Consider the following 14286-nt stretch of genomic DNA (forward strand, 5'->3'; position numbering starts at 1 on the left):
TTAGGCTTAATTTATTGAGAAATCAATATACAAAATATATATATATATATATATATATATTGTAATAATTACACACTTGTTTAAACTGTTCAAACAATACGATTCATACAGTAAACAGCATTGTACAGTGTTTTTACTGTATAGAGATCTATCAATGATAAAAAAATTGATAAATCTAGTACGCCCTCTCTCGATAAGATGCCAAATGTTTCCATCAAGTTCAAAGGTAGCTGGGAAAAACCAGTTCTATTTATAGTTTGGTTGAACTATACTCTGGCAGACGATCTTTTATTGTAATATATCACAGCTTGCTATTGTAGTATGAGTTTCGCACACACAGTCATTTCACAACGTGCATAATAATACATTTATGTGTACGTGTATATCATGGTGTCACGAGTAGATATCTCTTACAGCTACCCAGTTTCGTTGAAATAGTTTTCTCTAGAGTTTATATATAGTAATGGCTGAAAAGATTGAAATAGAGAAAGCCTCTAGTTCTTCACAGAACCTGATATGTCCGCTATGTCTTGATATTTTTGATGAACCGACGATCCTGATGTGCGGACACACTTTCTGTCGAAAGTGTCTCAAGAAATATGATCTAACCCACCAGGACATTGACCACATGGTCTGCCCTCTCTGCAGGGAGATCACCAAGTTGTCTGCCAACCGTGTCGACGATCTCCGCCTCAATGTCTCCATTTACGGATTCGTAGACGATTACCACGCCAAGTGTGGAGGGATGAATTCTGTTCTAGAAATGAACCATAAATGCACAGCTTGCAAGTTTCAAGAAGACGCTGTCTCCTTTTGCAGAACATGTAATAACTACATGTGTGATAAATGCATTCAATGTCATCAACGTCTTAGTCTGTTTGAGGGTCACGAGATTGTCTCCGTGGAGGATGTCATCGAAGGGAAGGTCAGCATTGGTCATCAATGCGAGAAATGCTCCATCCACAAACAAGAGAACAAAGATATGTTTTGTGATGATTGCAAGGTCCGTGTCTGTCACAAGTGCGTACTCGTTGGCCACAAGGCTCATGGTATCAAGAACCAGTCGGACTTCGAGCAGGAGTTGAGGCGAAAGGTAATGGTCATTTGAGATTTAGGGGTATCAAGTAGAAAACAATATCTTAAAGAAGATGCTGATGAAGATTGTGCCGTTGAAGGAGAAGAAGATGATGATACTAGCTATTATTTTATTAATACCCCTGACTTCCTCGTCCTCCCCCTCAGTAGGGGACGCAGAACCAGTTGGGGTATACTTTTAGGCCTCCGATCTTTTTTTTTCAGTAAATTTGTACAAAAAATAAATGACAATATTATTGTGAAATGTTACATGCCCTCCCTTTTTGGATCAGCCCCCGCTCTCAAAACAATGCCACGACCCCCGTACCGTGTGAGTAAAAAAAATGAATCCTCATATTTTAACGAAAATATTATGCCATTTGCATAATCATATATGGCCTGAAAGAATATTTTCTCCCAAATAACTTAATACGTTATTTATGTGGACTGTGTTCACGCTTGAATGATCAAGATATATTATTTTATTCTTATTTGTATTGATGTAAATTTTGATTTGCGCTAAAGCAAGACATGGCTGCAATAAATTACTCCATATGTCAGTGATGTCATAATATATACAAGAGTTCCATCAAAATCCATTTCAGAATACGTTATCGATAATGTACATTTATTGTTTAATAACGACTTTTAAGTATTAATTATCAAGTTGATTTCATTGAAGGGATTTGCAAATTAATATGTTTACTAATTCATGATGGATTATGACATCATTGGCATACGGATTCATTCATTGCAGTAATGCCAAACTTTCGCGCAAATCAAGATTTGCATCACTGCAAAGAATACCAACTGATTATCTAAGCGTGAAGACATACAACATAAATATGGAATTAAATTTTGTTGAAGAAGATACTCTTTCCAAATCGTTCAAGATTTCCCTTAAATTGGGGACTTATGAGGTTTTTATTCACACGGTATACTGCTAATTGTGATATCAATGTTAATAATAATAATGAAAAAATTATGATGATAATTATAAATAATAATGATATTGATAACAATAGTAATACTGATACTATTGTTAATTTTGACAAAATCTATATTAATTCTAATAATAATAATGACGATAATGATCGTAACTAAAACTATCATTGATACATATCTCTCTCTTGGCTTGCTTCGCGAACGAAGATTTATAAAGGCAGTCCACGTCGACTGCAGGCACGCATGTGACTCACAAGGCCAATACGTGATAGACAGGCCCGGCCACAGCGGCCGCAGTCAAAAGTCACGTTTGGTGTGGCTGCTGAGGCTTCGCGATTCTTTCTGCGGCGACGTTTCTCCCTCAGGTGATCTTTTCGGGATTCCTCGAAAAAAGAGGCAGCCTGATGGACTATATGTCGCCAGCTAGCACGGTCAGCAGCCAGAGTAGACCACTGGCAATGATCGATATGGCATGTACCGAGGGACTTCTTCAGGATGTCCTTGAAGCGTTTCTTTGGAGCCCCTCTGTCACGATTGCCAGTAGAAAGTTCGCCGTACAGGGCTATCTTGGGCAGGCGATGGTCTTCCATTCTTGAGATGTGTCCTGCCCAACGGAGCTGAGTCTTCAGCAGCATGGCCTCGATACTGGGGATCTCCGCCTGTTCAAGGACCTCAACATTTGTGACATAGTAGGTCCAGTGAATGTTGAGGATGATCCGGAGACAGCGCTGATGGAAACGCTCCAGGAGTCGCATGTGGTGGCGGTAAGTTACCCACGACTCAGAACCGTACAGTAGGGTGGTGAGGACAACAGCTCTGTATACGCTGATCTTGGTGCCCCTTTTCAGATGCTTATTTCTCCAGACCCGCTTGTACAGTCTGCCGAAGGCACTGTTAGCTTTGGCCAGTCTGTTGTCTACTTCCCTGTCAATCTTGGCGTCTGAAGTAATTGTACATCCCAGGTAGGTAAACTGGTGAACGCTCTTCAACACAGTCTCGCCAATAGTGATGTGAGGAAGGCGGTACTCTTCCCGGGGTGCAGGTTGATGGAGGACTTCCGTCTTCTTCAAGCTGACTTCGAGTCCGAAGAGTTGAGCAGCCTCCGCAAAGCAGGATGTCAAGCACTGCAGGGCTCTTTCGGTATGGGCAACGAGGGCAGCATCATCGGCAAAGAGAAGGTCTCTAAATATTTGCTCACAAGTTTTTGTGTGGGCCTGCAGTCTCCTGAGATTGAATAGACTGCCATCGCGCAAATCAAGATTTGCATCACTGCAAAGAATACCAACTGATTATCTAAGCGTGAAGACATACAACATAAATATGGAATTAAATTTTGTTGAAGAAGATACTCTTTCCAAATCGTTCAAGATTTCCCTTAAATTGGGGACTTATGAGGTTTTTATTCACACGGTATACTGCTAATTGTGATATCAATGTTAATAATAATAATGAAAAAATTATGATGATAATTATAAATAATAATGATATTGATAACAATAGTAATACTGATACTATTGTTAATTTTGACAAAATCTACATTAATTCTAATAATAATAATGACGATAATGATCGTAACTAAAACTATCATTGATACATATCTCTCTCTTGGCTTGCTTCGCGAACGAAGATTTATAAAGGCAGTCCACGTCGACTGCAGGCACGCATGTGACTCACAAGGCCAATACGTGATAGACAGGCCCGGCCACAGCGGCCGCAGTCAAAAGTCACGTTTGGTGTGGCTGCTGAGGCTTCGCGATTCTTTCTGCGGCGACGTTTCTCCCTCAGGTGATCTTTTCGGGATTCCTCGAAAAAAGAGGCAGCCTGATGGACTATATGTCGCCAGCTAGCACGGTCAGCAGCCAGAGTAGACCACTGGCAATGATCGATATGGCATGTACCGAGGGACTTCTTCAGGATGTCCTTGAAGCGTTTCTTTGGAGCCCCTCTGTCACGATTGCCAGTAGAAAGTTCGCCGTACAGGGCTATCTTGGGCAGGCGATGGTCTTCCATTCTTGAGATGTGTCCTGCCCAACGGAGCTGAGTCTTCAGCAGCATGGCCTCGATACTGGGGATCTCCGCCTGTTCAAGGACCTCAACATTTGTGACATAGTAGGTCCAGTGAATGTTGATGATAATTATAAATAATAATGATATTGATAACAATAGTAATACTGATACTATTGTTAATTTTGACAAAATCTATATTAATTCTAATAATAATAATGACGATAATGATCGTAACTAAAACTATCATTGATACATATAATATAACAGTAATAATACAACTACTCATATAATGGAAATAACTGTCCCTCATATCATTCGTTGCCTCCCCTACCCCCCCCCCCTCCTCATCCAGAATAGAGATTAAAAAAATATCGATGTGACAACTTCCCGGATGTATTATGTTAAAATTTATAATGGGTACATTCATTCGAAATTCTTCTAAACATTGTTTACGTGAATGATTATTTTACAGTAAACGGTTACTATTTTTTTTTTCTCTCTCTCTCTTTTAGGTGACAGACCTTGCCCAGCAATGTGCAGCTAAGAAAGCTGAGCTGGAAAAGAACATTCAGAATATAGAATTACAACGTCATGAGGTACACACTGCCATGCAGAAACTACTAGCTGATGTCAGGCAGTCTTACAGCATCAAGGTCAAAGAGCTGGAAGGAAATCTTCAAGATCTCATCGAGCAAATAAATGAATTGAAGCGAGGTTTCGAGGATGATCTCAACATCTTAAAATCCAAGGATCGACAGAGGATCAAGAGCATTTGTAGTTCGATTACATTGGTAGATAATGACAGACTGGGTCATCTTGAGAGAGACAGTCTTTCTGCCCATAATTTGCTCTGTGATGAGCTAGGTACTATGCTGAAAGAGGTTACCGATCGCACTACTGCGGAAGTTATTACAAAGAAAGCACATGAGAAGAGATTCAATCCTGCAGATGCCTCTTGTCTTGACCTCGGGTGCATCTCTGGATGGGATCCCAAGTTAGAAACCATGAAGTGTATAGATCTACGGGGACAAATGGTTGGAATGACAGCTTACACTCATACCAGTGTGGCCATCGTATATGGGATTAATACACGAGGTATTGATATCATTGATACAGCTGGTGGAACGGAGCGGTATACAAACATACCACATGACATGCATGGTTATGGTGATATTGTGATTCAACGAGACAGTGAATCATGTGTCTCAACTGGTACTACAGAAGCACACATGTATTCTCCCAATGGCTCCAGGAAAGCAACAATCAACGTGAGTCGGACTCGTTATTATCTCAAACTGAACAGAAGTCCATCAAATGAGATCATCATTGCTAACGGTGCCAACAAAGTCTACATCTATGACCCGACTGGATCCACTCTCAAACACACTGTTCCAACAAAGCACAAGACATGGCAGGTATCATCCACCAGGTCTGGTTTGATCATCACCAGTTCTTGTCATCTCACCAATCCAAACGTGGTGACGGTCTATGACAGGGATGGGAATGCTGGTGAGTCTCTGCAAGCTCCAAAGGATGTCTACCTGTATGCTGCCGTGGATGAGCAGGACAGGGTGTATATAGCGAGTGTTGATAGGAAGAATAGGAAGGTGGTGATCAGGCTCTATGATCTTGATGGTCTGAACCTGAAGGAAAGAGTTGAGTTTAATGCACTTGACATGACATTGGGTGATAATTGGTGTTACTTGGTGTCCCTCTCTCCGGACCTACTCGCCTTTGCTTGTATGAAGAAGTTATATTTCATCAAGGTATCGCTGTAATAAAGAGTATACATGAACTATTGACTTTTATGAGATTATTTATAGTGTATCTGAAATGAGAATCCAATATGTTTGTAAACACCTTTCTGAATTTGTTTACATTTTGTGGTGTGTATATACACATAAATCTTAACACGAATCGAAGAACGTTCATACACATAAAATAATTTAATGAATGTAACTCGAGTATCAAAAGACCATTATTTTTAATTATTTCGTGAATCTGAATTAACCACACAGTAAAAAAAAAAAAACACGTTGTTTAAGCCTGTCACTCTAATAACAAGTTGTTTCACTTTCTTTGTAATTGTTTAAACATTTTAAAAAACTAGTTTTTAAGTTGTTTTTAAAATAAACAGATGTTTAAAGGGTTTAACAGTAGTCGTTAGAGTGTCGGGCTTAAACAACGTGCTTGAAATCGTAAATAGCGTTTTTACAGTGTATTGCTGTTGTTGTCATTCAACTCGTGTAATTAACATGATTAAGCCAGCGTTTAATATTTTGGGGTCTCTGTTATAGAGAATTCGATGAAAGGCTAATGTATTAAACGAACTTTATATTTTGTGAGTTATAAGATTTGCTTTTGGAAATTGTGTACAATCGATTTGCTGTTTTGTTGCAAGCCAGTCTATATTATTTGTGGATATACGTAAATATGATCTCGAAATTTTAGATTTTTTCTGTCCAGTGTTATGATGTGAAAATTAAAGGCCTAATAATTACGGATATCAGCTGAATTCTTTCCTATTCGACCGTAAAACCATTAATCTGAATAGGCCTTAAGTTCTTCTTGTGTGGAATGTATAGTCCCCACAAACCACTTGATATATTAATATTTTCATTTTATGAAATGTCCATAATTACAGGAATATTAATTTTGTATTAAAACACCCCGCTGAATGATTAATGTTTATAATCAGTCACTACAAATACAAACTACGATGTTAAAATATTTCAATTTCACTAGTGCATCCATATACATGTTTTTATATCAAAGAACTTGTTATTCTTTTTTTTACTAGAATTTTTTTGGCCTTTATTCAGAATACAATACATCATAATATAACAAAGGTATAAGTAGTAATATTTTCGTGAATGGCACATTGTCATACGTTCTGTTTCACAAAATTCAGGTTAGCTTAATAAATGATTAAATTTCCATGAAATATAATAACAAAAACAACGAATCATATAAAGAAATAATACTTTGAACATTATTGAAATCAATATAAATCATGATAATTTGAATAAGGAATTTCTTGTGAGAAAATATGAATGGTGTACATTAAGCCAATATAACACGGTGTATTTAATTAAATTTCTCAATATAAAAATGATTATGAATATTGGACTACGTGTTTTGTTTTTGTTTTGAATAATATTTTATTTTCTTCCTCTTTCAAATCAATAAGTTTACAATCACAATTCATATAAATAAAGATTATTTGTATGTATACAATCAATAAACAATCAAACAAATAAATATATCAATATCAATGAGATTACGAATATTTTTTAAATGATTACAAATGAAATTAAACTGCCAAATTTCTCTTCTATAACAATGTGAAAGCAGAGGGGAAAAACCCGTATCAATCGACAAAATAAAAAAAAACGTACTTTGTAAAAAATGACTTTTTCCCTGAATAGAATATAAATAATCTCTTTTGCACATATTAATTGTACAAGAAAATAAAAAAGGATAAAATATTATTTTAAAGGTTAATTAGAGGAAGGTTATCCTAAAACGTCCCTACACACTCACCTTACCCCCATACCCCTCCCCCCTCATCTCTCTCCCCAGACACTCACACAAGCTCACTTCAACTCACCACCACTCACATCTCCCCCCCCCCCCCCTCTTCCCGTCACAAAACTCACACTTCCATCTACACACGTACACCCACACACAATGCATCCTGCTCTGGTACAACTATCTGTATTTGAACAAATAAACAAAACAGAAACAAAATGAAGCAACCAATACATCCATAGTATTAAGAAAGGTATGCATTGATTTGTTCCCATTTCCTTAAGTGCACCCCCAGCTTCCCCTTTTTAAACGCTATTTGATATTCCGTATCTCTATACTCTTTAACCAAATGTGTCACTTTCTGTACGGTTGGTAATATTCCCTGTTTTCTTGAACTAAAAATGATATACTTAATTAAGAATATAATACAGTTTATTAAAGCTACTCTTGTAGTATTTCCAGATATCCCCATGAAAATTGTTTTCCAAACGTCACTGCCAAGTTCATTCAGTTGAAATATTTTACTCATCTCTTCCCATAATCGCTTAACTTCAGGACAATACAAAAATAAATGTTGGTAAGACTCAACTTCTTTTTTACAAAAGGAACAGAAATTTTCTGTCTCAAAACCGAATTTAAAAAGTTCCCTTTTTGTGTACACAGCCCCTTGTAATTGTTTGTATTGAAATTCTCTGTGTTTATTGCATAGCATTGCACATTTCAGTCTCAAAAATACTTCTTTCAGTTCCCCCATTCCCAAATCATATTCGGATTGCCCATCTGTAACATGAAATACATAATCAATTTGAAAATTTTCAATGAAGTGGTCATATATTCGTCTAGATTTTATATCACATAGTTTCTGAACATGCCCACATATCATCAATTGAATTTCAAAGTTGTCTGTATCCATTTCCATAAAATCATTTTGTATCCACTCTTCTGTTATTACTGAAAATATCTTTTGAATTTTGAGCAAGTTTTCAGATGAAAATTTCAAATTATACCAATATGAAACTGGTCTTAATTTACCTCCAACTATTATATCCGAGACCTTAACTATACCTTTCTGAAATAATTCAATATAAAAAAAGGTCTTATTATTAAGGCATAGACGCTTGTTATTAAAAATAATGGGATTACTTTTCCCTCCAAAATGTCTACACTTATCCAATTCGTGCCATGCCTTCAGCATATCTATGTAAAATAATGGTATACCTTTTAAATTCATTCTACTCGTATCATAACCACACAGAAATATGATTCGACCGCCTAAAGATCTAAAAAAATATTCGAAGGTTGCTTTCCAACCCGAACTTTTCCCTCCATCATGTCCATCTAGCAAACGTTTAATCCACATTATTCGTTGGGTCTTAACAAAGACCTCAAAATTTGGAGCTCTCAGTCCTCCAACAGAATAGTCTTGATATAGAACCTTGCGTTTTATTCTATCTCTTCCTCCCCAAATAAAATTAAAAGAAATTCTTTCTATTTCCTTAAAAACGTCTTTTGGGACTGTCATCAGGGAAGAAACATAATTTAATTTTGAAAATGCATACATTTTCAAAAGTTTTATTTTACCATACATCGTAAGATCTCTCTGCTTCCACCAACCAATAAGTCTTTTAATTTTACTCAAGATTTCCTTATAGTTCAAGTCATCTTTGACTTTACAATCCCGTGCGAAATATACCCCTAAGATTTTAATATGTTGTAACCAATGTCAAAGAAGTGGTAAACCAGGTCTATCTCTTTCTTCTCCCAACCATAAAAAGTTTGTTTTATCCATATTAATCTTCAATCCACTTAAATTTTCAAAATCTGAAAATATTTTCTTTACTCTATGGATCGAGTTCATATCTTTTTAAAACAATGTAATGTCGTCTGCATACAGAACTTGTTTTATTTCCCGTTTCCCAAATCCTATCCCTTTAATATTAACATCTCTCCTAATATAATGAGCTAATAATTCAATCGCTATGATAAATAAATATGGAGAGAGTGGACCCCCCTGCCTTACTCCTCTATTAACTTCAAAATATCCCGTAGAATGCCCCCCGTTCAACACGCAACTACTAACATTATAATAAAGAGTTTTGACCCAAGAACACAGATTTTTCCCAAACCCGAAATGTTCTAAAGTTTTGAATAAAAGTTTATGAGAGATACAATCGAATGCCTTTTCAAAATCCACTGCAATTAAAAAACCTAAGGGTTGATACAAAGACTGAAAAAAACACATCATCAATTAACCGAACTGCTTCCCCAATATTACGATCTTTGACATAACCCACTTGATCACAATAAATAATATCTCCCAAGACCTCTTTCACCCTTGTCGCTAACACTTTTGACAAAATTTTATAATCTACATTCAAAAGAGTTATCGGCCTATAATTTTTTATGTGCAAAGGATTTTTGCCTTCTTTTTCAATTAGAGTAATTACCCCCTGTCTCTGCGAATTTGACAACATTTTAACTTCAAAACTTTCATTGAAAGCTTCAACTATGATTTTCCCTAAAAGTGGCCAAAATGTAAAGTAGAACTCTGCGGTAAAACCATCATTGCCAGGCGATTTATTCCATTTCATTTCCTTTAAAGCCTGAAAACATTCTTCATGTGTTATCGGATATTCACAAAACTCTCTATTTTCTTTACTCAATTTGGGTAAATCACTAAAAAACATGTTTTCAATATCATCATTAGTTTCAAGATTTTTACATGCATATAAATTTTTATAAAACTCCCGAATGATTTTTATAATACCTTTGCAATCTCGCACCGTTTCCTGATTTTTATTATAAATCTCCTTAATCGCACTTCTCCTTTTATTGGATTTAAGTAATTGTTCAAAGAACTGTGAATTTCTTTCTCCTTCTTCAGACCATTGGGCTCTTGAACGGACCTTTAGACCTTGACGAGAATAGTCGAAAAGTTTATCTAGTTCCTCTTTTTTTAATTCAATTTCGTTTTGGATATCAATATGAAAAGTGATCGTCAAGCGATATTCTAAATCTTTAATTTCTTTTTGTAATTTTTCAATGTGAATTTTTCGGAGTTTTGCTCTTTCACGGGAAAATGCCATTATATATTCTCTTAACTTCATTTTCATAAATTCCCAAAATTTAATCTTGCTTGTTATTTGGTCCCGCCATATTCTTTCTATTTCAGAAATCTTCATCTTTACCCCGTCTACAAAATCTTTATCAGAGCATAAACTGCTGTTAAACTTCCAGTACGATCTCCCATATGCAAAACTTTCGACTAAATTATCAAACTCGACCTGAACTCCAGCATGGTCAGGAGTGATTGAGGGTAAAATGTCTGAACTTTTCACGTCTTTTTCTAATTTCGAGGAGATAAAAATATAATCCAATCTGCTCTGAACGAAGGGATTATTTTGTTTGAAGGTAAATTATTTTTTGTTTATAAATTGCCGTTTGTTTATACCGCCCTCTTTCGAGAGAATCAGGACATGCTCTACCTTCGAACAACATGGAAATGGATCTATTGGAGACTGAATTATTTTCTGGAGAAAATCTTTCATCATATTCACCTTTTTAGAAAATGTTGATGGAAAGAAACAACACAAATGCACATACATACGGTTGACCACCCCCCCCCCAAAAAAAAAAAAAAGGATAATAAAAATCAATACAAATTTTAAACAGGAAGTGATTGGACTCTTTGTTTTTTTCTCAGGTTTGACATTTATCTTGTAGAAGTGACAGAATGACGAATGACGTACTGTGAAATAAGATAATTAATTGTGACATCCTATAAGGTCTTCCTTTAAGTAAAAGAATAGCATATGCACTCTAATAATGGAACATTGAAAGGTTATTGATAGATATTGATTCAGTATCTATGTATTTTATTTTCTAATTGAATTACTTGCGTGAAATTGCATAGACATAATGTGTATATAAATAATATTGAAATTTATATTATTATAACATTCTCTATATTATAGTGTGCATAATGTATGTATGGACACGTTTACCACAGAATATAAATTGTACACTTTTTAAAGTTTTAATTTGACCCATGTTTTGTTTCTAATACCTGTACATTCTCTTGATCTCATACATATCAAATCAATTTTAAAATGCGATTTCTATATGAATTATTATTGTATAATATAAAGTGCATGGATGTGTTGTGATTATTGTGGATGGATGTCACCTTACAAGTCCCGGGCTCCGTAACACAAAGATTAGCGATCAATCGCTAAATGAATTGACCAATCAAGATCAATGTTACACGCGCATTTGTTGCAAAATACTGACTAGGAACCAATCAGAAGTATACTTTCATATTTGCTATTCATCGCAAACCTTTGTGTTACGGAGCCCAGGTCTGGGAGGAAGGCCTTTGGGCGGTAGTAATTTATTTTACGTTTTCCTTTCCCAGGCAACCTGGGTCCCGTAAATTAACACAAAGATTAGTGATTAATCGTACACTTGATTTTTTACGATTGATTGTACATTGTAGTCAATGGAATCAATCGTAGAAAAATGTTCTACAATAATTGCTAAGCTCTGTGTTACGGGTCCCTGGAGATAAATTAGTAAACATCCTCGTCTCTTTTAATTTTGTCAAGTAAATTGCTTTTTGTTGAAATACTGAATAAAAATAATAATAACAATGTATATACATGTAGAGGACTCCTCGCACGGAGTAAAACAAAAATCGTACACATGGATTTTGAAGTTACACCTTGTAGGACTATTGATACTAAAAAAAGGGGGTACTTTAAATATTTCGTTGATAGAAAACAATAACTGTCCCCATACAAATATCACTGATGTCTTCGGTTTGGTGAATAAAGTAATTTGTTCTCTTCGTGAATATTAAGGTTTTTGTCGTTTGGAAATGTATACACATGGATTTCTGGCAAGATAGACTATAGTCTTACCACATAGGAAGGGGGATTTTAAGTGAATGAATAAAAAAAGATGTATAGTTTCATAATGTGATTTCTAAATATGTTTGTTCAACTATTCGCTGCCTGCACTGGCATAATGTTTCTCTCCCGCGAATATTATATTTCTATAATTTATTTTTGTACTTCAACTTTTGATATTTATATTGTTTTTTTTGTTGGCGTCATGTTCCATCTCTATCCGTTATTGTAAATTGATTTTTAAAATGCATATATCGAAACAAAGACACAGGGGTTTGTTTCTCATACAAGCATGGACTTTTTCTTGGCAAACCCTCCGTTCTGTTCCATTTATTTTTTACCCAAAGTCACTTTTATTCACCTCAATATCCTTTCATTCGATTTTTTTCTTCTTAATTATGTATATTATAATTGGAATTGAACTCGTTGTGATATTTTTTACAATGTATTTTTTATATGAATATACTTAAGTGCATTTTAAGAACCAATAAGTAATAAATCAATCTCAAATCTCACTAAAATGATCAAATACCTTCTCACAGACGAATTACGTTTTTAGTAAATCCGTGGATTTAAAGAAAGAGAGAACGTTGTATCAAATCAGGATGCAATTCGTTTTACCCACTGTTCTCTGAGATGAATTATAATATCAACATTTTGCGCCAATTTAGTGTCGTTTGTTTTAATTTGGACGTAATGAATGTTATCAATTCAGTTTGACAAATCGGACGGAAATTGTTTGTGTCAACGGAAATGGCTTTACACTGAGAGTATAGATTATTTTGCACAATCATAATTATTTTACCTGTTTTACATAACATATATCATTTCATGTTTTTAACGATATATATATCGCGTTTATGTAATCTCTTTATAATACGCTGTCTGATTTCCATCTGTGAAATACACAAAATTATTTCAACCATTGTTATAGCCTATTATGATGTAGCCAATAAAAACTAACGCTGTAAAGATTCAAATCATAATGATTTCATTATCATGTGTGAGAGGGGAGGAATTTACAGACTTAGTGTTAGCCCTACTCGAGAATGACATAATCAAAATCGACAATTAAAATTTCCAAACCAACCGATTACTTTCCATTAATTTTTTTTTCATGGATTTCAATTTTTTAATGATGTAATCAGGGGCGGCACCATGATATTTTGATTGGGAGGGGGGGGGGGGTGGCACCGAAAGATTACGTCATATATTTTCTCAATTGAACTATAGGGATGTTTTATATGTATATGGTCCAGACCTCTCCATTTTAATTCTTTTTCCTCAATTCTCTCATTTCCTTATTTTTCTCCTCCTTTGTCACTACGTACAAAATCGTAGGGAGCGGTAGCCCCTTCCCTTTTCTCTATAAATAAATATAGGCAAAATGTTCATACCATTTGTTCCAGGAAAGGTAAGAGAAATGGAGATTGAAAGAAAGAAGGGAGGGGGTAGAAGGGGCAGGGCCGTAGCTAGAGGGGGGGTATGGGGGGTGTGACACCCCCCAACATTCGTGGCAGTCGGCAAAATCATGTACCAGTTGGCAAAATGGAGGATAGGGAAGAAAGAAAGAAAGAAAGTAAGAAAGAAAGAAAGAAAGAAAGAAAGAAAGAAAGAAAGAAAGAAAGAAAGAAAGAAAGAAAGAAAGAAAGAAAGAAAGAAAGAAAGAAAGAAAGAAAGAAAGAAAGAAAGAAAGAAAGAAAGAAAGAAAGAAAGAAAGAAAGAAAGAAAAGGAAAGAAAAATAGGGGTACTAACTTTGAAGAAGGTTACGACTTTTAGAGTAAAGACAACCAATTGGCAAATCCAAGTCCATGTAGCCAG

The 14286-nt window shown here is 35.4% G+C and overlaps 1 protein-coding gene across 1 annotated transcript; it reads left to right on the top strand.

Annotated features, from left to right (window-relative positions):
• The first annotated feature begins 298 nt into the window (after nt 1-298).
• LOC135157502 (E3 ubiquitin-protein ligase TRIM71-like) lies at nt 299-7133 on the top strand. The gene is made up of 2 exons (XM_064113303.1): nt 299-1093; nt 4539-7133. Exons 1-2 carry the CDS (start codon nt 464-466, stop codon nt 5802-5804), a joined length of 1896 nt encoding a protein of 631 aa, XP_063969373.1. The 5' UTR covers nt 299-463; the 3' UTR covers nt 5805-7133.
• The last annotated feature ends 7153 nt before the right edge of the window (nt 7134-14286 follow it).

The sequence above is a fragment of the Lytechinus pictus genome, chromosome 18 (genome assembly GCF_037042905.1).
Source record: "Lytechinus pictus isolate F3 Inbred chromosome 18, Lp3.0, whole genome shotgun sequence".
NCBI lineage: Eukaryota > Metazoa > Echinodermata > Echinoidea > Temnopleuroida > Toxopneustidae > Lytechinus > Lytechinus pictus.

Coding starts and splice junctions, on each gene's coding strand:
- LOC135157502 (XM_064113303.1), top strand. CDS start 464: ATGGCTGAAAAGATTGAAATAGAGAAAGCCTCTAGTTCTTCACAGAAC. Junction 1,094..4,538: donor AGCAGGAGTTGAGGCGAAAG/GTAATGGTCATT, acceptor TCTCTCTTTTAG/GTGACAGACCTTGCCCAGCA.